The sequence below is a fragment of the Corvus hawaiiensis genome, chromosome 1, assembly GCF_020740725.1.
Source record: "Corvus hawaiiensis isolate bCorHaw1 chromosome 1, bCorHaw1.pri.cur, whole genome shotgun sequence".
NCBI classification, from domain to species: domain Eukaryota; kingdom Metazoa; phylum Chordata; class Aves; order Passeriformes; family Corvidae; genus Corvus; species Corvus hawaiiensis.
In genome coordinates, this window is record NC_063213.1 from 82,517,237 (window position 1) to 82,541,193 (window position 23,957).

Sequence of the window (23,957 nt, forward strand, 5' to 3'; positions counted from 1 at the left end):
TAAGACTATTTCCTCCCACATCAAAATAATATAGTTTTAATTTTTTTTCTTGTGTATGAATCTTAAATCTATTTCACCTACATTAAACTCACTGAGAGCATGAAACTGTAGCCTAATGTTTGCACTTACAAGAAAGCAGGAAGTTGTATGTGGAAGACAAGCAAGAGTCTGCTCGTTTTCAGCCTATGGGGTCATACTTTCTGGTTTTGGGGGGATGTTGTTTGTTTTTTTATTGTTGGTGGTGGGATTTTTGAAACCTGGGAAATTTTGCTTTTAGCTTGAACTCCAGGACAGCATTATGAAATACAGCTGCAGTTTCAGAGGGTCTAAGTATAGAGACAGAACTACCAGTTTAGGTACTTATTTTTAATTTTCTGGATCTAATATGTATAAAAGAAGGTTACACTGGTGAAAAGAGAATTCCTGTGATAAGAGAGTTCTTGTGATCAAGATCCGCAGTTCCTATGCTTTAGCTACTGACATGGACATTCAACAAAATGCGTCAAGAGAACCTGACCTGATACTTCATGCTTGAAACAGAGAAATGGTAATTATATTTTCAGCTCAACTGGAGCTTTAGAACTGGATATTCTATTCAAGAGTTTCTCAATCTTTTTTACTCCTACATCTTGGTACATGTAGTCACACTTTCCATGACCCTACAGTCAACACTTTGCAGTAACTCATCCTCAGATTCAGAAGTTGTCCAAGATATTTTCTGTGTGTTTTCCAGAGACACAAAAGTAGCCTATGACCCCAACAAAAACACTGTTCTCTGATTTGGTCATGGGACCAAGCAACTGAGAAGTTGCTGCAAAAAACTGGCAGACTAGATGAGTTAGAGGAAATGCTGAAATACTTCAAGACTTTATCTCTTAAAAAAGCAGAGGGAGAAGTGTGAAGATCAAACAGATGGAGGTTGTCAAAAGCCTTTATTAATGTTTGATTTTATGTATCACACTATATGAGACACTTATACACTCAATCTTTTTACTGCTCCAGATATACATTAGATAGGATCTGTGTTGTCTGGAATGGCTGATAAAAATAAAACACCTTTTGTAATTGCAAGAGAAGAAGTAGTAAGAGTTATTACACAGGAAAAAGATTTATAATGCTGCCACAGGGCACATTACAAACAACCCAGAAAACAAATGAACATTGAAGGCCAGAGGATGACGACTTTATTGTTCTTCAAGATCTGCCCTCACCATATGGTCTACAATCTCTGATTGTTTTTACCTTTCCCAGTGTTTTATTGTCCCTTCATGTTACACACATAAAATGTTAGGAAAATTAACCACTGGCACATTCTGATAAGATGGTTTTCAAACATAAAATGAAAACCCTTTCAGCATTTTTTGCCTTTGAAAGAAATGCTAGCTTCATTTTGGTGTCTAGGTTGAAAACCTTTATTTGTTTTCTAGGAGCTGCCAAATGGTGTCCAAAATGATACCTGAGTGTATCTTGCAACACAAAAATGTCTGTTCTAATGTGATCAGAGCCAAGTCTTGCCACTACATCAAAAATTAGGCAGACAAGAGGGGAAAAGGCCTACAGCAAGGGTGACAGCGGCTCTTGTGTTGGCTGCATACTCCTCAGCATCTGACAATGTCCAGAGCATGTGTTGCCAGTATTTCCATCCCAGCCCTTCCGGTGCCCACTCATAGCTCATTTACCTTCTTCCAGTAACAGCCAGAGCACTCATGTGACATGTTTGGGCTGGGTATCGCGGAGGTGGGGGTTGTTGAAGTTCTGGGCATTCCCCAGTTTTCCTGGGGTGCTCAGTGTCCCCTTTTTGAGCCCTTCTCATGGCTTCCTTCATCACCAGTAGGACAGAAGAGGTCAACTGATGGCCATTTCCAGCCGTCCTTGGCTCACCCTTTTCCTCTGCCTTGTGATAATGATAACTTGTGACAGTAGCAGGCAATGTAGGTGCTACAAGCAGCATCCTGGAGCACCGCCTCTGCTCTGCCTCGCAAAAGCAGAGCAGTGACTAGCTAGAGACTGGCTTCCCCTGCATATTCTTTGTGTGTAAGTAAGAAAGACTAGAAGTTAAGCCTGGCTCATTTTCCTCTCAGTCAGTGCCTGTGGGAGTATTACACTCTATGAAGCAAAGGTCTGTGAATTTGAAATACATATTCAACCTTCAGTATTATAATGGTTCTTTATGTTCTTCTCAGCATGGGAAAATCTTCAAGAAGTGGGAGCTGGAGTGTGATAGAGAGCTGTTTTGTGCAATGGCATGTTCTCCTGAAATGGTAAGAAATTTCCCTGCCTAAGAGAAACTACACCTCTTGAAGCAAGCACATCAGAGGTGAATCCAATAGAAAAAGAAAGTTATAAAAGGTCTTGAGTTTAAAGATACAGTAAAAGAAATTGTTGGCTACAAGCAGGTGCTATAGCGCTATGGAAGTTTCTCTGTGGATCTCAAGACATGGAGGTTTGAGTTCTGTCTTCTGATGACATCACAAAAGAAGAATGGGAGGTCAAATGCACCCTAAAAGCCCTTGCTCTCAAAAAAAAGTGGCAATATTTCACAGCCTGAGGCGTGTAACGCAGACATTCCTTTGTTCATCACTGACTGCATGTATGACAGCACAAATGTAAGATCTTTTATTTCTTTTCATATTATTTGTTAGACCATTTCTTTTTGTAGAGTGAGAGGTCATATTTTCTCCAGAATTAATAGAAAATATTATTAATATTATATAATGTGCTGTGTGTTATATATATAATTAATATTATTAAGAAGGACAAGATACTGTGCCTTGTCAGATGTCATTTATTATGTAAACAGTGATGTTATTTAATGCTTTCAGTATAAGGGGATCCACCCTTGTCCAGGAACACCGAATTCTGCAATGTTAGTTATAATAATTCTTACAGGCTGTTATGACAGCTTTTAACAAAGGAACAGCAGATCTGCTGTAGATGCATCAGCTGCCAGACTGAGTCAACTGTGAGGCTGCAATGAGCTGATGAGTCCCTCTTATGTGCATGTGTGTGTAAGTAATCAAAACAAGAACAGTCAGGAACACTTATAAATAGAAATGGTAGCATTGTTCATAGCTGTAAATTCCTGCTCATGTAGTGACTCAGTTGGTAATTTGTTAGGTGTTTGTAGGTCTTGTCAAATGCCAGCTAGCATAATTGACTGGTATTAGCACTGTTTGCAAAACAGACTTGTAGGGTTATAAAACAGGCTTTATAAAAACAGGTGAGAAACAAAAAAGGCATTAATAGTCTGCTAGACAAGGTTATTATATTAATCTTAAAATATTTAACTGTTAAACCACAACAATTCCAATGCCCCTGCATGCTATGTAAATTAAATGTACATCTGATTCAGAAAAAGCTAACTTGCTCTGTATTAGCTATATATCTCCCTCTGTTAAATTTGTGTCCATCACATTCACTTCTGTGTAGGCATCACCTCTTCTGAAGAATGTCATGTTACACATGATGTTTAAGCCATAGTCATATTTTCACACAATCTTGTAGTGCAGTGAAGAGGAAGAATAAGAAGTGATCGATGTAACTAATGACTTCTTCTCTTACTTCAAGCAGAAGAAGAATCCAGGAAGTAAAGACAAAATCAGGTTGCTAAAGATTAACATAAAATAACATAGGTGAGCATATGGAAAAAAAAGACCTAAGTATAAATCCCCTGAAACTGACAAGACATATCCCCATAACATATGCACAGCTTGCTAGCAGAAGTGTAGGAAAAAAACCCTGCTCATTATCCAGCAGTGATGAAAACCCATGCATTTTGTGCCCCTTTTGAAATTTGCCTTTCCAAAATTCCCCATCGATTTTCCCTGGCTTTCACAGTTGATTACTTCACACCAATGAGATAAGATCTCAGCCTAGATAAAGGGGAAAAGAGGTGTGAATACCTTTAGGTAAGATAACTGTTTGGAAATCAACTGGCCCTGATAAATTTAATTCTAAAATATTTATAAAAATGGCTGAAATAAACACATTCATTAGCAGTTATTTTTGAAGATTTACAGGGACAAGAGGTGGCCTAAATGCAGGCTAACCCTAAGAACTGCAAAAAGAAGTGAGCTGGACAATTTCACGAGGATTTTGCAGATTTTTCAGCTTCACTGTGGACCCTGAGTAACCTTGATACAAGTAACTAAACCATTATCCAAGTAGAGAAGAGACTGAAAGATTACAGGATTAATAGCAGCTAATGTGGATTTGCAAAAAATTTAAAAGTGTCAAACCAATGCAATTATCCTACAGTGGGGTGATGCAACTTGAGGATAGAATGAAAACACAGGAACATAGAAATACATTTCATATCACAAGAATAATAAAAACTTTTAATGGTGTCCTACATGATACTCTATAAGCAGGTTAGGGAGACATGATGTAGACAAAATTTATTACAGGACAATCTGGATAAAATCTGCTACAGTGTGGGTGTAAATCTTGTTGGAAACCTGTAGTCAAAAGGGTATCTATCAATGAATTCCCACCCACAGTAGAAGAGGTCTACTCAAAATCTGTTTTTACTTAAATCTTGTCATTAATGAATTTGATACTAAAGTAACAACAAGCTTATTAAATGCACAGATGATGGGAAATCAGGTGAGACTGCAAGAATGTTGAGACATAAAATTAGAATTCAAAATTACTTTGATAAATTGCAGAAATGATACCACAATTAAAAAAAAAAAAAATTGAATGGTGAGAAATGCAGTGTGCTGTTGTGCAAGTAAAAGGTGAAAAGGTGAAAAACAAAAGGACTGTTAGAGTCAGTCCTATGGGAAGAAATAAATGATGTAAGCATGAAACAGTTACTCTCAGAGGATCATTTTTGAAAGCACAGTTTTAAGCCATCCATGTGTCCACACTGTGCACCTGTTACCTAGTACTGTTCTCCATATACCAAGAAAAAAGGAGAAAATTTAATATCAACTATTTACATCAAATATTTTAGGTAAGATAGGACCTAATTTGGAGTATTTAATGGTTACAGATACACTTCAGAAAAGGATGGGATCCACTCTATAGGTAAACCATACCAGAAAACAATAGTTACCTAGACAACAATTCTTCTTTACTATTGTCTCCAGAAGCAACCATTCCTTCCCTGAGTTTTTCAAAACGTATCTGCAGTAGACCTGGTGGATATTTGACCTCTAGATTAGCTGGCTGTATTAGCACGTGAGGATGGAATTTAGAGGGAAATTACCACAATCTGTGAATTCTTAGGAATCTGCAATGAATAAAATCATCACCCATTTCAAGGAAGATATTCTTTGCTGTGCTATACTATGCAATATGCAATGTCAATTCTTTTCACAGGAGTTTTAAAGGTTTGTAGGCTGCAACAGCCTATGCCATGTCATTCAGAAACCATTTTTATTCCTCCATATATTTTCCTATATCTAGGATTGTAGGATGCTTTCCTAACATAATTCTTGGAAAGGCCAAAATGGCTTTAAATCCCACCTCCCCACTCTTTTACTGCCTAGAGCTCTAGGTTAATGAAGTCCATCAAATTAATGGCTTATTCAAAAATCTGAACACCTTAAGGCGAGTACAGGTCTGGCTTGTGTCACTTGGAGACACAACAACAAAGGTAATCTGCCCCTGGGAAGGGGTTGAGGTACATGGAATACCTTGACAGACTGTCTGCAACAGGTCAAAATTGAGACAAATTTGTCCAGTTCCTTTGGGGTTTTTCCTTCACATAATGGTTTGTGTTCTTCAAGTATTCTCTTTCTGTAGGAGAAAATAATTATTGAAAACTGAGCTTTTTCAATAATTTCGATTCACAGTTAAAGAACATCATGTGAAATGAAGTTGCATGAGCAAGTTCTCACATAAGGCACTACAGCAGGGAAATTACCTAGAAAGAGCTCAAGAAGATACCGTGGGAAAAGTAGAGTGCTACAGCTAAAATATTTTGACTTACCAGTTTTTGCTGAATATTGGGAATTCTGTGCAGAACATGCAGACTGTCTCGGCTGCTGTTGCAAAAAAACTGTCAAAGCACCACTAAAATATCTGAAGATTATTGGGTATTTTAAAAGCCCACAGGACTGGAGTTGTTTTTGAGTCTTCAAGTTAAATTATTATATAATCCAAGTGGCTAGTTATTTGCTGTTACCAGGGGTGTTTTTCTTTTAAAATCAGTGCATTTCTTCTACCAGTAAAATACTTTGCAAAAATCAAAGTAATTTTATGTAGCTGTTGCTCTCTTCAGAGTCTGCAAAAGGCACACTTTATTGCTTGAAAGACCACCAGGTGATGTTACCTTCAGAATCCTCTTCATAAATGATTCGAACTGGCTTAATTTTTTCATCTAGATCAGTTCTCCTAAGAAGATGAGCTCTAGTTGCTCAAACATTGTGTTAATAATGACAAGTACTGTAAGGATTGGTGGAAGGTAAAAGCTGTGTGAAATACAAAGGATATATGACATTTGTAATGTAAGGACATTTCTTGAGAATATTGTTGAAAAAAAACAAAGAGAAGACACAGAAAAAGTAATAAACCCCACCTAGATACACAGACCCTCAGGAAAAAGAGATAACAGAGACAATATCTATGACGAGATCTCCCAGCTCACAGATTGAGGAACACAACTGAACAAATGACTCAAGGCCTTGGAGAGGTTCCATGGGCTTTTTGTAACTGGTAAGAAGAGGTGCGGAGGGGGAAAAAAGAGTGTCACAGGTCTCTCAGAAAAAAGCAAACATTCTCAGAATCTTGAAGGGGCTTTAAGGCAATGGATGAAACTTACCATAGGATGTTAGGGGATTAAAAACAAAGGTTGGCACAGTTGGCTGAGGTAGACGATAACATTGAAGTGAAATCAGGTGATCATGGATCTATAGAGACAAGAAATCAAGAGCAAAGGAGGCACCTTTGACATAATAAGTGAAAAAGCCTTCCCCCTTCCTCTGGAAGCCTTATGATCATCCACTGCCTGAAAGAGTAATCAGGACTGTTGCTATAATGGTCAGGAGTACCTAGTTTGGGTCATTCTTCATAAAAAAATATATTAATCTGCAGCATCTGGTGGGCTACTTCACCTCTTCCAGTAACATCATATTTATTTGCCAATTACTCATAAGAGGGAAAACTGACACTATCTGACAAACCACTGTGAGAAGAGAAGCCTGTGAAAAAGCCATAGTCAGGGCAGTCTGCCTTTCACAGCAGTTCATGTTGTGGTGGCTCTTTGTACTTGCCCATTCTGGAGTACACTGCCTATATTCGGGGAGTTTTCCATCTTGCTTATATGTTGTTTCTCATCCAAAAACCTCAGTCTAGTATAACAAGTTTGATACTCCCATTCAGTAAGTGAAACAGTAGAAAGCAGCCTGTTTTATGGAAGCTACAGATATATCCTGTCTCAGTGAAGATCTGTAACAGACTATCCTGACCCTCAGTCACCTGGTCTAATGACCACCTCATATATATATTAAACACACTAATTATCTGCTATCCCTATCACTGTGACAGTCTTGAGATTGTTATTAGGCCTGTAAAAATTCCAGATCACTTTTCTTATAATAGACTAATGTAATATTATATCTGAAGAACAAATTGCTGAACAACTGCTGATGAAACATCCTTTACGGATCAAAGGATTTTTCTTCACTGTAGTACCTGACTTCTACATGTGAAACCTAAGTGAAGGATAAAATTTACACACTGTTGAAATTAATGCTTGCCATGATAAACACATAATGCATTCTATAAAGAGGCATAGAGTACTGAGTATAAACTGAAAGGGGAAATTTAGGCCAGGTATTAGGAAGAAATTATTTTCTGTGAGGGTGAGGTACTGGAACATGTTGGCCTCAGAAGCTGTGGATGTGCCATTCTTGGAAGTGTTCAAGGCCAGACTGGATAAGGCCTTGAGCAACCTGGTCTACTGGGAGGTGTCCCTGCCCATGGCAGGGGGGTTGGGACTGGAAAATCTTCAAGGTACCTTCCAACCCTTAACATTCTTTGATTCTATGATTCTTCTTTCTTTTGAGCTCTGTGTATGAAAACAAAAACTGTATCTTTTGAAAAGCAGGGGGGTTAGCCACTATGTACTGCTAAAATAACATGGCTGCATAGTGACATCCCTTACATTTTGTTCTGTGGCTCAATAGTTCTTTTACAGGAAACAGCTACGTTAACAAAGTGAAAGTATAGTCTAGCCATAAAATTCATGCTAAGGATATGAAGCTCAAAGCCTACTCTGTGCCACACAATTGTTTCATGCAGCATTGGGTTAAGCTGGCAACTACATTGTCAATCACTCATTGGAATAAGCAACAGGAAAAAAGAATCCAAAGATGGATAGTTGCTCATCCGGATTTTTCTACAGAGTATGTTCAAACTTCCAAAACCACAGTACCATTCTCTGCTGCTTTATAACAGCTGAAAAATCTCACAGGCATCACAAAATAACATAAACATAACCAAAGGTCACTGAATCTAATACAAATTTCTAAATTGATATCCTAGAGTGAAAAAGGATAAGATTTGCCATCTAAACTCTGTATGTGACAATAGTAACTTACTTTAGGGACAGAGTTGACATAAGAAATGTCAAAGATTTTTTTGTAACTCAGTTAAAAGGCTTTACTCCTCCCTTTAAAAGGATTCATGCTGTTGAGTTCATTACAGCTGTCACAGCATACTTTCAATGTCTCTCCAAAAGGACTGATGCTGGGACTGACTATGTTACTTTTGAACAGGTACAGTTGTTTTCATAGAGTATGGCCACAGTAGAAGTTGTGGAAATTCCAAAATTCAGCAAAAATGACTGATTACATAAATTTATATAAATGCATTTTTAATAAGTACTTGATAAATAATAATACTAATAATAAAAACTTTACGTTAGGATCATAAACCATCTTATTTCCCTCCTAGAATTTGGCACTACTTTACAGCTTATTACTTCCATTTTTTTCTTCTTTCATAAAAGGCAAAAAAATACTAAACTCAGTTATTGTTTTCTGTTTAATTTTAGCAGGTGGTGTTGATAAAACATATCTTTCTGTTTTCCACTAAGTTAAAAATATCACAAGGGAGGTCAGGTGTGCAGTAATACAGAGATTTGCATAACAGAATTACACAAAAATAAGCAGTGAGTTTTTCTGTTGAAAAAGCATAGGGTAAGAAACTCAAGTTTTCCTTCAAAATCTGTTACCCTGAAATTGAAAGAGCAGGAATAGAACAGAAAATGAGGGAAAACACATCCTGCCCCTTATGGACCACATATTTTCTTGATGCACTTAAAAAATGTGCTGAAAACTATCACAAAAACCATGGCAGAGCAACAGCCTTTAAGAAAGGTACCAAGCTGAACAATTTATAATCGTTTAAATGTTGTCTCACAGATTTTTTCACTATTTCCATTTTTAAAACATCATTGTGAAAATCTAATTCCCCAGATAGAAAACAATAATGCTGTAAACTTTCAGAGGAAAAATTCAGTATTGCACTCATCCATTGCACAGTCAACCTTTCAACTTTTAGGTGAATGGCCATTTAAACTGCAGCAACTGGTCTTCCTTCATTGCTGAAAATTATTCCTTCAAGGCAACTTAGTTTGTAGAAGTAAGCTTGCTACTGAAAACTCTATGGGATGATGACAAACACATCTCTTTCTAGGACAAATCATGCACTGGACCAGACACAGCCAATTATGCAAGATAGCCTCTAGCAAAAGGTGGTAAAACTGGCTAGTAGGCATGAATCAGATGATCTGACACAGTCCAACCTATTTTGAGATGAACTGAGGCCTGGCAGAGGGAATTATCAGGTCAAAATGTGAGGCAATCTGCACAACTGTGAAGTGCAGAAGAGTTCAGCTGAGAAACGAAAGGAAATTAAGTATTTTGGGCCTCAGTATGCACAGGAGGAATTTGTGTCCACATTGCCACCAGTGCTCTCCAGACAGCCCCCATCTGTGACTTCAGCGTTGTTGCCACTTGTGGGGGAAATGCTTTGAATGCACCAGGAGCACACCCAAGAAGCTCCAGGAATATTACCATGTGTCTTCCTATACACAAGACATTCATGGACATGCCACATAAGAGAATTCTTGCAAGTTGTCCTTGCTAACTGTTGTATACCCATGGAGCTTCAGAAGTTTGTGTTTTCACAAGAGCTGTTAGTGGAACTATCAAATGAAACTGAGACTAAGGTTCTGAAAAGGTGTCAGATGAGAAGCTCTCCTGAGCATTGGAAAAACACACCAAGACTCTCCAGAAAATTAAAACTGTGCTGGTTGGAAAAGGAAAATGTGTGTGACTTTTGGAGCATGACATTCATGGAGTATAACAGCCAAGTAAAACTAGCTTCATCTTTCCTGATACTGACGAAATATAATAGAGCATAGATTAGAAAATGATCCAGCATTCCATAATTCCACAATGCCAAGTCATTAATTTTCCCTTCAGGGTAGGTAATATCTCAGTCTTATGTAACATGAGGTCTAACTAGATAACCAATCTACTGGTTCCTTGAACTCTGACAGTCTTTTACACCGTGGAAAGATACAAAGTAAAACTCAAACATAACTGGATTAAATAAAAGGATAATCAATTAATCAAGGTTTCACTAACTTTTATTCAAACAGCATCATTTTCTGAATCCATGGCAAGATTTCTACTTGGCTTTTTGCAGGATGGTCTTTTTCATTGTGATGGATTTATTCAATATACAAGTACAGTGAAGAGGAAAAAGGATCCAAAAGGTACAATACAGTTTTGTAGATGTTATACCTTAATCCTAAATGCTTTTATAGCTGTAAATGTATTAAGGAATGTATCCTGAGAATGGCTTGGCATTTCAGTTGACAATAATAGGGATAAACAGGTTTTGAACATCCATAGATATCCAAACCATAGATTGTAATTTGCAGCTGAGTTGACATTGTACTGCTAGTAATATTGGCTGATGTGAAGACAAAGCGAAATTACTTTTTTTCATGTGGTTAGGGTTTACAAATTATTTTAGAACATTCAGCTCTTTGTATAGCCTATGCATGTACAGGATATATGAATTTGTAACAGCAAACTTTGTTTTACTGGATGCTGAAAAGAACAATTTTTACACTATATTAATTTTCATTTCAATTTCTGGCCTTCCATGTTCCATGACAATATCCCAAAACCACAACACAACCCCACAAACTAAAGACCCCAACCCCTCTTTAAATCAGATGTGTTTAATTGATAGGAACAAGAAGCAAATTCTCTGTTACTCTCTTAGTATTTTCACTATGTTTTTCCTTGAAGTTAAGCAAAAGTCCAAATAGCTCATTAATCAGGAACACTTAGATAAAGTTATATTATTAAAAAATGCAGTTCCCTTACTATACCTTGAACAGGAGTTCTGATTGTTTGTGACTGACACAGACAATAGAATTCAATTGAATTTTTAGCCTTTTGTATAATTTCATGTGAAAATCTGCTATGTTCAAAATGCCAAATTTCTTAGGAAAATAATGGCAGCTATTAGCTAAATAGTAGTTCTTACCATGATTTCTTAAAGTACAGTAGGTCCAAATAATATTTTAATCCAGCTGTTTCAGAGAGATTTTTTTCATAACTGCCTTTCTGGTCATCAGTGGATGAAGCTGGGAATAAGAAAATCTCAGTCAGGTCCTAGGGATCTGAGAGCTGTCTTCAGTACATAAAAACCAACTCTCCCAATGCAAACTTAGATTCTTTTACAAAATCTGCAGGTACTACAAATTCAATTGTATCTTCCTATCACCAGTCAAGCTTAGCACTCCAATAATAGTTTACTCATAATCAGACTAGTTGAAGCCAGCTGTTCCTCAGAATAGAAAATACCTTATATTTCTTTAGGAGACCTCTGCTAAAAGAATATTTCCATGAGATCAGAACACGAACTTATGCAAATACAATCATGCAAACCTTCTCTTGTCATGTCATCAGTGTGGCATAGAAAATCATCCTCATCCCAGGATTTACAGGTACTTTGTTGTTATATAATATTGTGCAACAATTTAGGAGAAATGGAAAATACATATAGTATCACTATAATTCAATGATGACTTGACTCTTTAAAGATAACATCCAAGTCAAATAAGAGAGAAGAAATTTGGACCAATTATTGAAATTCATTACCAGTTTAGTTTCATTAAGATACCATACTGTGTGTCTCAAGAAACATGCTTTTTCTTATCTGAAATGTATTTCAATGGATGTTGTCAATTTCTTTTAATAATTTCACCTTGAAATAATTCTTAGAAAGGGATAAGACAGTAACTTCTTTGAAATATTGCTCTAAACTTGAAAAACTATTCATGCTTGGCTGATTTTTTGGTTTATTAAAAAGGGCAAAACCAAGTTTTTCCAATTTCCTTGTTAAGATTGTCTGAAATATGAAAATATTACATAAAACTAGGTAGTTTTACTTCAGTTACCTTTTTTTATGGAAAGTTCCCATTGACTTCAGCATGACAAAGGAAGTTGCTGGACCTGGACCATGACAGAGGATCTCAACAATCTTCATATGAAGTACACATTTAAATTTAAACATAATCTTAAAGTCAAAATGGCAAATAAATGTTTTCCTTTCTGTCCAAAAATTCAAGCTACCAAACTGTATTCCAAGAAGAATCAAACAAAAATTAAATATGGTTTATGTTGAGACAGAACATGCAGACACAACTAGTGTCTAGGTATCCCATATTTTAGATGACTCATCTAACTGTTGGCTAGTGGAATTTTCCTTGTGTTCCTCCATTGCTAGCTTCATCCTTTACTTCATGATGAAATTCTTCATAAAGAAATAGATATATATTTAGTTACCAGGATGGGAAAAGTATTGCTGCAACCACCTATTGTAAGATGTAACCTTTGAGCCTAAGCTTGAACAATTTGCTACCACTAATTTTTTCATAATACAGTCATTTGGAGAACTAACTATCTGAAAATTCTATCATTGCATTTAACTCTATTCATGTTACTACTTCTTTTTTTCTGCTTTCTAAAATTTTTACTTGTCATTACTTTGACCAAATCGAAATTGGAGGCCTCAAGAACCTTTGTAAATCTAACACACAGATACAAATGGCAAAGATGCTTTTACAGTTCCTGTGCTAGAAAATATTTGCCTTGATACAGCAATTTCCTTTTCTTTCTCCATCTTTTTCAAGGAAAAGATAAAAAACCTCAACTCGAACAAACCCTCAAGGAAGTTAACCAAAGATTAGGGTAGATACATCACTCCTAGGTACAGACCTGAGAAGCCTCACTAAAGAGACTTTCTGTATCTGAGAAATCTGGAACTGACCAAAAAAAGGGAACAGCTTCCACCTACATATGCTTTTGGCTTGTCAGAAGAAGAGATTTAGTCACCGAGAATGAAGTTGGCGGACGGTATCTACTACAGATGGGGCAACCTCTTCCAGAAGTTGATTCCACTGCTTTTCACTTTCTAACCTCTCACTGCTCTCTTTTACCATTCCTCTGTGACAGCAGGAACAGCACTAAGAGGCCATATTGAAACTCGGAATATTAATTCCCTTGTTCCATTTCTCCATATCTATAAGCAGTGTTTGTTCCCAGCCCCTTCTCTGACCTCACGTGGCATCAGGAAACATTAAAAAGGTGATGCAGGGAGAATCAGGGGAGGAAAGTGACAGGAAAAGGAGAAGCTTTTTGAATCTTGTGACATCTTAAGATGAAATCCCTGTCATGCAAAATTATGATGTGGAAGGAGGAAATCTTGTGAGAAAAAAGCAGATTTCAGAAACCTTCCAGATTCTTCCAAAACCCTTCTTCCTCCAGGCCTCACTTTCCCTACAGGGGGTCTACATTATTATATACCTTCATTGCTGCTGTATTTAACTTCCAGGCTAACAGCTTCCAGACCAACTACTCAGATCAGTACAGCCAACTGGGTAACCTCTGCAGTGTGGGGAGACTCAGACGTCTTAGGGGCATTCTTCACTGGCACACACTGCTCATCCTACAATTAGGTCAGATGTGTACAATCCCCAGGGCCATGAAATGTCCCTATTACATAGGAATATTTGAGGGGGAATGGAAGGAGGACACAGCCTACTTCAAGTCTTTCAATCTCCTTTACTTTTATTGACAGAAAGACCTTTCAGCTCTGAAAAAGAGGCTGGGCTGCAGAAGGTGGATCACATGATGCTATGGTGTGTCTATGATACTGTGTCACCCAGTAATTTTATCATCAAGTACATTTTGAAGTTTAACTGCAAGATAGTGACTCTAGATAACTACTGGGTGATACACTACTTTCAGTTCAGAGTTAGATATTTGTCTCAGGCTGGGAATCACAAACCCAGGGTCTTGCACTTAGCAGACAAAACAAACTTTTGGTCCAACCAAAAGTTCTGACAATCAGCTAGTTGGTCGCTTCTCTGCTCGAGTCAAGACTGGATTGGCCACTATGTTCTGCCACCAGCAAGCTCTCCTCCAGTTGCAACTCAGTAGGCATTGAGACATGCCATACTAGAACCTGACAATGACGTTTGGGGTTTACACTAGTTTTGAGCACCTAGAGGTGCTTTTCCTGCTAGTCCTAGTAGCTGGGCAAAGTCTGGATTGGCATTGAGGTGTGCTGCCAGGCTGAATCACCCTCAGCTGTAACTTACCGATTTTGTCACAGGTGTATGGGCCACCTTCACGTAACCCAGGGAAGGGACATATACTAGTATCTATATGGTCCAATAAATATGGAAATAAACCCCCCCTCCCCCAAAAAAGTGACCTCAGGCCGAAAACAAGGCGTTCCGGAGCTGCGAAGACGTAGCCTCCGGTCTTCCCGTGAGACTAAGGGAAGGGTAGCCAACGCAACCATCCGTCGGTGAGGAGAAACGGAACTTCAGCCAGGTGAAGCTCCTGCTCGCAGGAAGCTTGGGGAAGCTGCGAGAGCGCCAAGCGAGAGGTGGCAGCAGCGAGTCGCCGTGCAGCCCGGTGGCGGCGGTCGGCCCGCACCGCTGCTGCCTCGGCTCAGCCCGGCGGCAGGTACCGCTGCCGAGCCCGCTGCGGGATCCGTCATGACTTATCCAGCGCGGCGTGCGGGGCTAGAGGGGCGCGGGGCGGGTGGATGGGACCGCCGTGTCCCGCGGGAGCTGCCGGCCTGGCCGCCCCTGGTGCCCGGAGACACGCGGGTCCCTCCCTGCAGGGCAGGTGCTGGGACCGCGGGGTCGGGCAACAAATGACCGGCTGTAGGCGCTGCCCGGATGCTTCGGCCGCGCCTGTGCCTGTCCCCAGTGCCGCGCTGATGCTCAGCCCGCTGCGAGCGTGAATTAGCAGCGGTTACCCCGGGGAACAACCCCCCAAAAATTGGTGGTTTTGTTCAGGTACCAAAACTCCGAGCGGCGAACTGAAAGGAGCCGTGGAGCGGCAACTTTCAGGTGAGCGCCGCAATTGCATTCCACACAAGTTTCTCAACGAAGGGTTAAGCGTGCACAGGAGTAAAACATGACTCCCATATTCTTTACCCTATTTGCTCGCAAGAAGACTTCTGAAAACATGGTAGGATTCCCACCTAGGTTTCCCAAGCATGGGAACAGAGACCCGAGGTAGACACGAGCCGGGGAGGAACGAGCTCTTTCTTGCTTCCCTATTGCTGTCACCGTTTTGGCTGGCAGACCTCAAGTTCCCAACCCATGACAGCAGGAGCCGCGGTCACTGCCGAGGGGCTGCTCCCCACCGACGACCCCCGCCCCAGGGTGCGTTCCCACACCTGCGCCCTCCGCCCTGCCTCCCCCTTCCCTAGTAAATCAGAAACCCCCGGCCGCAGGGGTCTGGGGGAACACGGGGACGCGCCCCTCTGCGGCGAGGCTGGGGGACCCGGCCCGGCCCTACCTCAGCCCCGCCCGGCACAGGCGGCGGCGCCTCATCGGTAGCGGGGCCGCCGGCCCCCCTCTCTCCCCCCCAGCGCCGGCTGCTCGGCCGCGGCGGGCGCGCTCCTGCTGGGGAGGGGACGGGCAGGGAGGGGCGGAGGCAAGCGGGAGGGAGGGAGGCAGGGCGGGCGGGAGCGCGGCGGCGGCAGATGCTGCGGCGGCGGCTGTGTCTCCTTCGGCCACATCCCGCGGCCGGTGCGCCCGCCCGGCGCGCTGCGCTACGGCGCCGCCGCGCAGCCTGCCCCAGCCGCCGCCGCCGCAGCGGCCCCGCGCCTCGCCCCAGCGGCGGGGCGGTGGATGCCGAGCCCTCCTCGCCCCGGCAGCCAGCGGGCAGCTGTCCTGCGGCCGAGCCCCTCGGAGCCGGATCGGCGCGCTCGCACGGACACGGGGACACACGGGCGCACACGGGCGCACACGCAAGCCCTGGGGGGGGGGGGCAAGCCGAAGATGCTGCAGCTGGGCAAGGTCAGGACCTTGCGGTGAAGCCCGGGGCCGTTGCTCGCCCCCCCCCACCCCCCCTTCATTCTTGCCTAGCGGACTGAGGATTTGCTCTTGGGTTTTGGTATATGTTTGGGAGCAAGCAGGCTGAATCGGCGCCGATCGGTGAGTACGACAGGCACCGTAATGGTGCCAGGTCCGTCCCCCTCCCCCTCACACACCCTTCCCGCCTGCGTGATATTTCTTCTTGGTGCGGGGTCCTGCGCTGCTCCCCTCGGCGAGGCAGCGGGGCTGGGCTGGGCTGCAAGGAGAGGTGTTTGTGCCTTCAGCCGAAAGGTAACAAAGTGCGTTATTTCCTCATGGTTCTTTCTCCCGGGCCTCCCCCCCTCCATCGCTTTCCTCCCTTTCTTTCTACGTTAGTCGTTGCTTATGTAGGGCATCCGCGGCACCGTGTCTCCCGACGCCCTGCACTAATGTGCTCGTTACAGCAGTGAAGTCATGGGCCAGGGAGAAGGAGGAGGAGGAAGAGGAGGAAGAAGAAGAAGGGGCCCGGGGACCCCGCGGGCGGGGGCAGCACCCGGCCCTGCGCGGAGCCCGGGCCCTGGGGCGGCTCCGAGCGACGGCTGCTGCGTGTTTCTGTGTGTCTGTGCTGCCTGTGTATGTCTATGTGTGTGTCTGTGTGTGTGCGGAGGGGTGTGTGGGGTGTGTGTTCTTCCTTTGAAGCCACCGTCTGCGAAATCCTGCACTCGAGGAGCGGGCGGAGGGGGTGGGGAGGGGAGCCGCGATGTGCACTGTGATATTTCGTTGATCTATATTTAATGGCTGAAAGGAGAGATGCTTTTCTTTCCTTTACCCTTACCTTACTCTTATTCTGGTGTGTAATGTGCTTGCATCGATCGGTCAAATCGTAGCTTCAGCTGAATCAAGTCACCACAGAGGAAGGAGGTGCAGCGGCACAGGCAGTACATGCAATACACAAATTCATCTGGCCGGGGATCTTGGAGAAAAATGAAAAACCCTGGAGAGAGATAATTTTAGAAACTATGTTAAATTTCCCCTGGAGGGACTGGAAGGACTAATGCATGGAAGAGTGTAATACAGTATCTTGTGCAGATACATTTTCTTTTACTTTGTTGGGGTGTGTTTTGTTTGGATTCAGGGTGTCACTCTATGCATTACAGAAAAAAAAAATCCAAAACTTGGAAGAAATAGTTAGAAAGGAATAGTCTCCTTTATTGATCACCCAGCTCTTAACTTTATTGGCTGTAGAAACTGACATCTGTGCCCCTTAAAACATGTATGTCTTTTTATTGGCAATAACAAGGTGAAGTAAAAACCTCATATTGCAGGTTTATTTTCAAAGTCTTTATAGGTAGCCTATATGTAAAGTGAAAACAGTGAGTCAGCCTGAGCTCGGCTTTGTAGCAAACCTCTCCATAGGGTATGTCAAGACTTACGTACCTCAAGACAGAGGACAACCCAGAATTATATGGAGTTTATGTAAGTCTGTTGTGTCTTTTGCAAAATCAAGAGAGGGAAAAAAATCTTTGCCATTCTGTACTTAAGGGTATATTCATCCTGTCTTAAAAAGTAAACTGATTATGTAACTCATGTAGGCTGGGTTTATCTTTTTCAGACAGCCTACTTAGTTGGCCAGTGTATAAATGATATGGCATGAAGGGTTTAAGGGCAGGTCTCCAGAGAAAGCTGCTGTATATCCTACTTGTGGGCCTCTGAGACTCGAGTGGCTTTTGGGCTTTTGTTGCCTTTTGCACAGGTTATCTGGGGAGGAGCCCCAACACTAAACCCAAACCACCTAGAAAGACTGTGATATTTAAGCAAAACCTACGATCATCAAATACTCTTGTAAGACTAATTTCTGAGCCGAGTTGGTGAAGCTGTCTCATTTCGGTCTGTGAGTGACCTGATCCTTTGGGAGCCTTGACTGACTGTCAGCTGCAAAACTGCAGAGAAGTTGCGATCGATCATCATCATTAGTAAGAAGTTGATTAATAGCTCGGGACTGGGTTGAATGTGATTATGTTGAACGTTGTAGTTCCAAAACAGGAGATCGCATCTTGATCACGTTGTTCAGAGATGGTTTTTTGCAGTCTGTTATATAAGAGAGGCTTGAAAAAAAAGGAGTAGCGGGCTGTGCTGTGTATATGTACCAAGGGAAATACCCCCCAAAGCTGCTGGTAGGAAGCAAAGTATTTATTCCCAAATGCCAGTTGCATGACTTTTTGTGGATTGTAAGAAAGATGCTTTTGGGAGAGGACTCCAGCTACAGTGCTCGAGTTCTGTTTGTCAGCTGCCTTAATAGATGTTAAAAGCAATAAATACCTCATCGGTGACAAGCCTCTGACTTTTGCTGTGGTTTTTTTTTGATAATGATACTAAAATAATTTCATCCTCACATAATGAGCTCTAACAGACAGCTGCACAAAATAGAAATAGTAGCAACTAAAAAAGAAAGGTGTTTGCATAATTCTGATTTGCATAATTTACCTTTGCTGATGGATGGTATCAATTTAATGGCTATGGTTCGGTGTTGAGTATTTGTTTCTCAAGACGTGTAAAATCAACTTATGCTACAAAGGAAGTGCTGGAGTAGTTTATTTTAAGGGTTTTGAGAAAAGCATTTTTAGGTAGGGGTGTAGATTGGCATGTAAATGGAGCAGATAACAGAATCAGTGGAACTCATGAGTGTTAAATTTTGCACTAAATTTCAGATACATTTTCTATTTCATGGTTCAGTGTGATATGATTTTTAGAGCCGATCACTTGTGGAAATTCCAGCATATCTTTGTTAGGATTTTAGGCATATGTTTCTATCCTAGAAGCAACTGTTTTCAGGAGTAGCAGCAAGATACGGAAAATGCATTATTACAGTACTCTTTACTTAAATAAGGACCTGTTGTTTTGATACTTACTGATAGTCCTTGTAAGTCACAAAGAGTTTGATATTTGAAGTTACAGCTGAGGCTTTACAAAAATGAAAGTGATTGTTTTTCCTCTTTGAAGGTTTCACTAAGATCTTATTACAGGATGAATTTTGGATGCTTATTTAACTGAATAATATTAAATTTGTTAGTAGAGTTATTAATAACATACAAGTAAACAATAGACCTTAATACAAGCAGCATTTTTAAATATGGAAAATTTATTTTTGAAGTGACAGAATGACTCTCAAATTGGACTAAACCACATTTGCTCTTAAGAAATTGCTTTTGTCATGACAGAAGACATTATACCAGGAAAAACATTATATTTCTGACCTTTTTTCATGAGGGCATGATGGGAAAAGTAATTTCTTTCATGTAAATAGGAAGTCTGCATGCAGGACAGGTATGTAGTCCTCAGCTCATTCACTGCAGAACCACAGGACCCTTTGGCTAGATGGCTCCTTGGTAGTGAGGCTTACCTAGGAAGAAATCTGAATGCAGCATGACACAGTGAAACAATTTCTTCTATCCCCTTGGGATGTGCTAACTTTGTGTAGTGAATGGGTAGTAAAAGCAGGTTGCCTGAGCAGATTCTCTGGATCTATGCTGGACAAAAGTTAAGGTCAATAGTATTGAAAAGGAAATATGGTATCTGTTTGTATGTAAACCAGTTGCCATGTTAATAGATTTTTTTTTCTTATATAAACTGCCAGTTTAGTCTACAACTAAGAAACAAAAACATTTCATTATCTAGGAGAGTGAGCATTTAACATTTGTTCAAATTGCTCTTGGCATGGTAGCTTCTAGTACATCCTACTGACTCTTAATCTGCCCATTCTACTTCACAAAATTCTATTATAGTGATAAGCAATAATTTCAAGACACATAAAGCACTGAACAGAATGTATTATCTTGTCCTTTTGGTCACTGCCTATTTTATTGAAGCTTCCGAAAAAAACCCAAAAAACCACCCAACCTAAATCCCCCCAAGAAACCCCCCAGGTTTCTAATGGAACTTCAAAACTTTGTACTTCTTAGAGCTGCCAAAAGGGTGTTAACTTTTTAAAATTCATATATAAAATTACCATGTTTGATGTTACATTTTATTTTGGTTTATTGTGTTAATCATAATAATTCTACTATATAATGCATTATTTTCCACTTGTTTTAATTCATTTTAAGAAGCCACAAGTATGCAGAGTTTGACTTGTAGCATGCAAAATCAAGAACATCTAGGACCCAAAGGAGCTTTACATAAAATGTTCTGTGGCAGAAGATTTGGCATTTTCCCCTCCTATATTTTTGATGTTTTTCTCTTCCACTCTTTTTTTTTTCTTGCCAACTTTACAGTTGATTTCTTCATTTCCCAAAAATCTTTGCAGTACAGTGACTTCCTTTTGGTCAAGAAAATTACTTTTGGAAACTGTCAGTGTAACTTAAATTTGCCTGCCTAATGTAACATAAGCATCTTTTTTCAGCCATGGGTACATTCTTCTGTTCTAATACAGTCAGCTGTTACTCAATTAAATAGCCAAAATATCTCTTTAAGGCTGAATTTTTGAAGGTAGCCAAATGAAATAAACAGGTAGTGTAAATATATATTCTGATGGGGTTCTTAATTCTTTTAAACCCACTGAATAAGACTTAACCCTTATACATTCATTTACATTACATTTATATTAGATAGTTTCTTTCAAATTACTAAGATACTTGGGAAAATAATTAGAAATAAGTTTCAGTCTGGTAGTAGAAAATCGCTGTACCTTTTAGCTCCACTAGGATGACTGAAGTTTGTAATCGTCATCCTGTAAAAGTATATGCTTTCCATCAGAACAAGCAAGCACTTTGGAAGGGTGACTGGCAAGGATGGTCTGGGAGGTAACTCAAGGCTCCAGGCGATGAGTTTCAAGGTATTTTAATTCCTGCTTCCCAAAAGAGTTCTACAATTTTTGAAGCTGGGTATCTGAAAGGCAGGAAAACATGCACTGGATGTTGAAAACAGAACATGTGAACCTTTTAGTTTTCCTTTACAGTTTTCCACCAGAATGCTGGAATTCGTGAGTGTGTGTGTTTCTGGTATGCTAGCTGATCTATAGGTGGCTTTGGGGGTTTTCTTGCTTGTTTGTTTTTTTAATATATACATTATTTTAGATTTATGTGAGCAAAGAGTGTAACTTCTCTGAAGATGGCATGCATGAACCAAATCCTGGCATGTTGTAGTCAGGTTTCTTTGAAAGCAGGTGGTTGTTGTCCCAGTCAAATTTCCTTGTTCAAAAATAGTCATTCTTCTTGACAAGAGGTTGACTGTTGCTTTACCTGTTTGGCATATGGGAAGGCAAAAGCTTTTTCATGAGCACTTTTTTTTTGTGTGAAAAATGTCATGACATTAGAATATGGATGTTCATATTCAGTGAAAAGCAGAGTGAGAAGGCAGAAAGCTAGATCAGAGAATGGTTATCTAAGGAAACAACAGCTTAAAGGTTTTCAGCAATAGAAATGGCTCAGGATTAAACATGTGTAGTGGTTTGGTAAATCTTGTCTGTACAAACCTTGTTGTTGTCTTGTATGCCAGAATTTGTAGAGTCAGTTCTTTAAATAAGCAGATACTTGCAGACATTCATCACACCATCACTTTCTCACATTTCTTACGCCAACCAAACTTCAGGGCATCTTTTGAACATGCCTAATGGCATCATCTAATTTGTGCATGGCGTGGTACCAAAGTAGGTGAGCTTCTGTGCAATCGAGAAGTTGATGTCTCATGGAAAGTTGGAGTTGGGGCTGCTGAACAGTGTAGGTACTAAATACAGAGTGGTATATCTAGTGAATTCTTACAAATCAAAATCTAGGCTAGTCTGTGAGCATTTTGACGAATTTTAACAAAATGATTAGTCATATTTGATACTTTCTGAGTATTTCTGATGGAACACCTGTATCCTTGATCATCCCATGATGGTGAGCTGAACCTTGTCTGACCTAGTGTGCTTAGAAATGAAGTGACTAGAACAAAAGAAGTTCTGGGTATTCTAAAAAGTTTGTGTTTTAATGAAGGAGGTTGACAGTAATTGATGAATCGTGGAATTCTTGCTGCAAATAGTTTTGAAGCCTGAGTTACAAGAATAACGTGATTTTATATGTGGGTTTCCACTGCAGTGCTGATCTATGTCATCTGATGGTACAGGGCAAAACTTGGAAGTGTAATAGTGCATCTCTTTTTTAAAAGTGTCAAAATAAAGAATGCATTCTCAAAATTTTCATTACATTTAAAGCAACAGAAGACTGTTGGCTTCTGTTTTCTTTACTTCTGACATTTAACTATGTTTATGTTCACAGCAGATGGGATTTTGAGTAACAGGGTTGGAAGTCCCCTCCTGCTTAGGGATCACGAGGTCAATTTCAGATGCCTCTCAGCTATGTCTGTGTGATTTTCAGAAGATAAAGTTTGGCCCATTCTGGGAAAAAAGAAGGGATTGTAATCTGCCACAGACCTCGAAGATTACCTACTACACATACATTCATTTTACTGATGACTTACAGCATCCTATAGTTGAATGCGCCAGAGATAGGCAACACCAATTCCTCTTTTTCTGCCATAATAAACATGGTAGTCCCTTACAGACTTGATAGGTTCACTAGTATGTATTTTCAGTTGGAAGCGTTTCTGACAAGCTTGGCATCTTATTGCACTTATTTTTCACTTCTGACTTCTACTGCCTTTACCAAGAATGAGTAAATTATTGCGCAGAGCCTCAAGAGTCTTGGGGGACTCTGACTTTAATCTCTTCAAAGAAGAATGGACAGGTTGAGCTTAATTAGAAACATGCATGTCTAATCAAAGGGTAAATTTAGAATCACAAGTTTTAAGAACTGGCATTAAAAGCAGAGTCATGATACCAAAAAATCTTTGGTATCATGAAGCCGTAGTATATTTGTGAAGCATAATGCACTATTCTGATAAGCAATTGTTTAATACTCTCAGGTATATAGGCCTTCCTAATATGTGTCATTACATAGGTTTTTTCAATAAAAATGAATTCCAAAGCATGCAATTCTGGTCAAATTATGGAAGTTTGTTAGCCCCTGAGTGTTTCCACTGGGATCCTGTGCACTTAATTCTCAATGCAGACTCATAATGAGCACCCAAAGGATGGCTAATACTCCTCATTTCAGAAAGGAACAAACATTTCCTTATATTCTGTGTGTCTTATGTAGTGTAGATCTGTCCAGCAAGTACTTTATGTGGATGAAGTGGAAAGCTATGGTGTAAAATGTAACCTTTAAGTATCTTCTTTGCCTTTCTTGAGGGTGAATTTTGATTAGTTGGCTTACATGTTCCCTCTCTATGAATACCTTTTAATTAAAAGTAGCCAAGAGTAATCTGCTTATTAATTCTTATTTTTCTATCCCTAAGTCTTGGAGGTACAATGCATGTATAGGTCTTGCTTTTTTGTTTTGGTTTTTTTTGGGTTTTTTTTCCAGTCTGTCTGAAGAGATGTAAATTTTTGCTAGTGAGTAATAAATATTTCTTCTATTTCATGTGTATTAGAGTAACAGTATTTGAACTGAACAGAGGAGACATCTGTTTTTGTGTGGTAAAAACAAAATTCCAGGTTTTGATCATGTTTTATGCCTTCAATTTAGCTTAGTATGGATAAAACTTTGCACAGATATGTTAA

General features: G+C 40.2%; 1 protein-coding gene and 1 long non-coding RNA gene across 10 annotated transcripts in view; one reads left to right on the forward strand and one right to left on the reverse strand.

Moving 5' to 3' along the window:
• Positions 1-934: 934 nt before the first annotated feature.
• LOC125329601 lies at positions 935-15,961 on the reverse strand. 2 transcript variants are annotated; one of them, XR_007205219.1, is made up of 5 exons: positions 15,861-15,961; positions 11,521-11,620; positions 5,643-5,745; positions 5,060-5,141; positions 935-3,606 (listed from the first exon to the last, which is right to left on the reverse strand). It is a non-coding gene; the product is annotated as an uncharacterized LOC125329601 (long non-coding RNA). The 2 variants fall into 2 exon arrangements; XR_007205220.1 differs by having other exon boundaries at positions 5,060-5,236.
• Positions 15,962-16,172: 211 nt separating this feature from the next.
• The window catches only part of CTNND2 (catenin delta 2), a 669,045-nt gene continuing 661,260 nt past the window's right edge, over positions 16,173-23,957 (forward strand). For 2 of the 8 annotated variants that reach the window (XR_007205226.1, XM_048311841.1), the window contains exon 1: positions 16,173-16,501. Coding sequence is in view for 6 of the 8 variants with exons in the window: in XM_048311841.1 (XP_048167798.1) it covers positions 16,465-16,501 (37 nt within the window). In the remaining 2 variants the exon portion in view is untranslated. The other 6 variants (XM_048311789.1, XM_048311808.1, XM_048311816.1 and 3 more) reach the window with 6 other exon arrangements.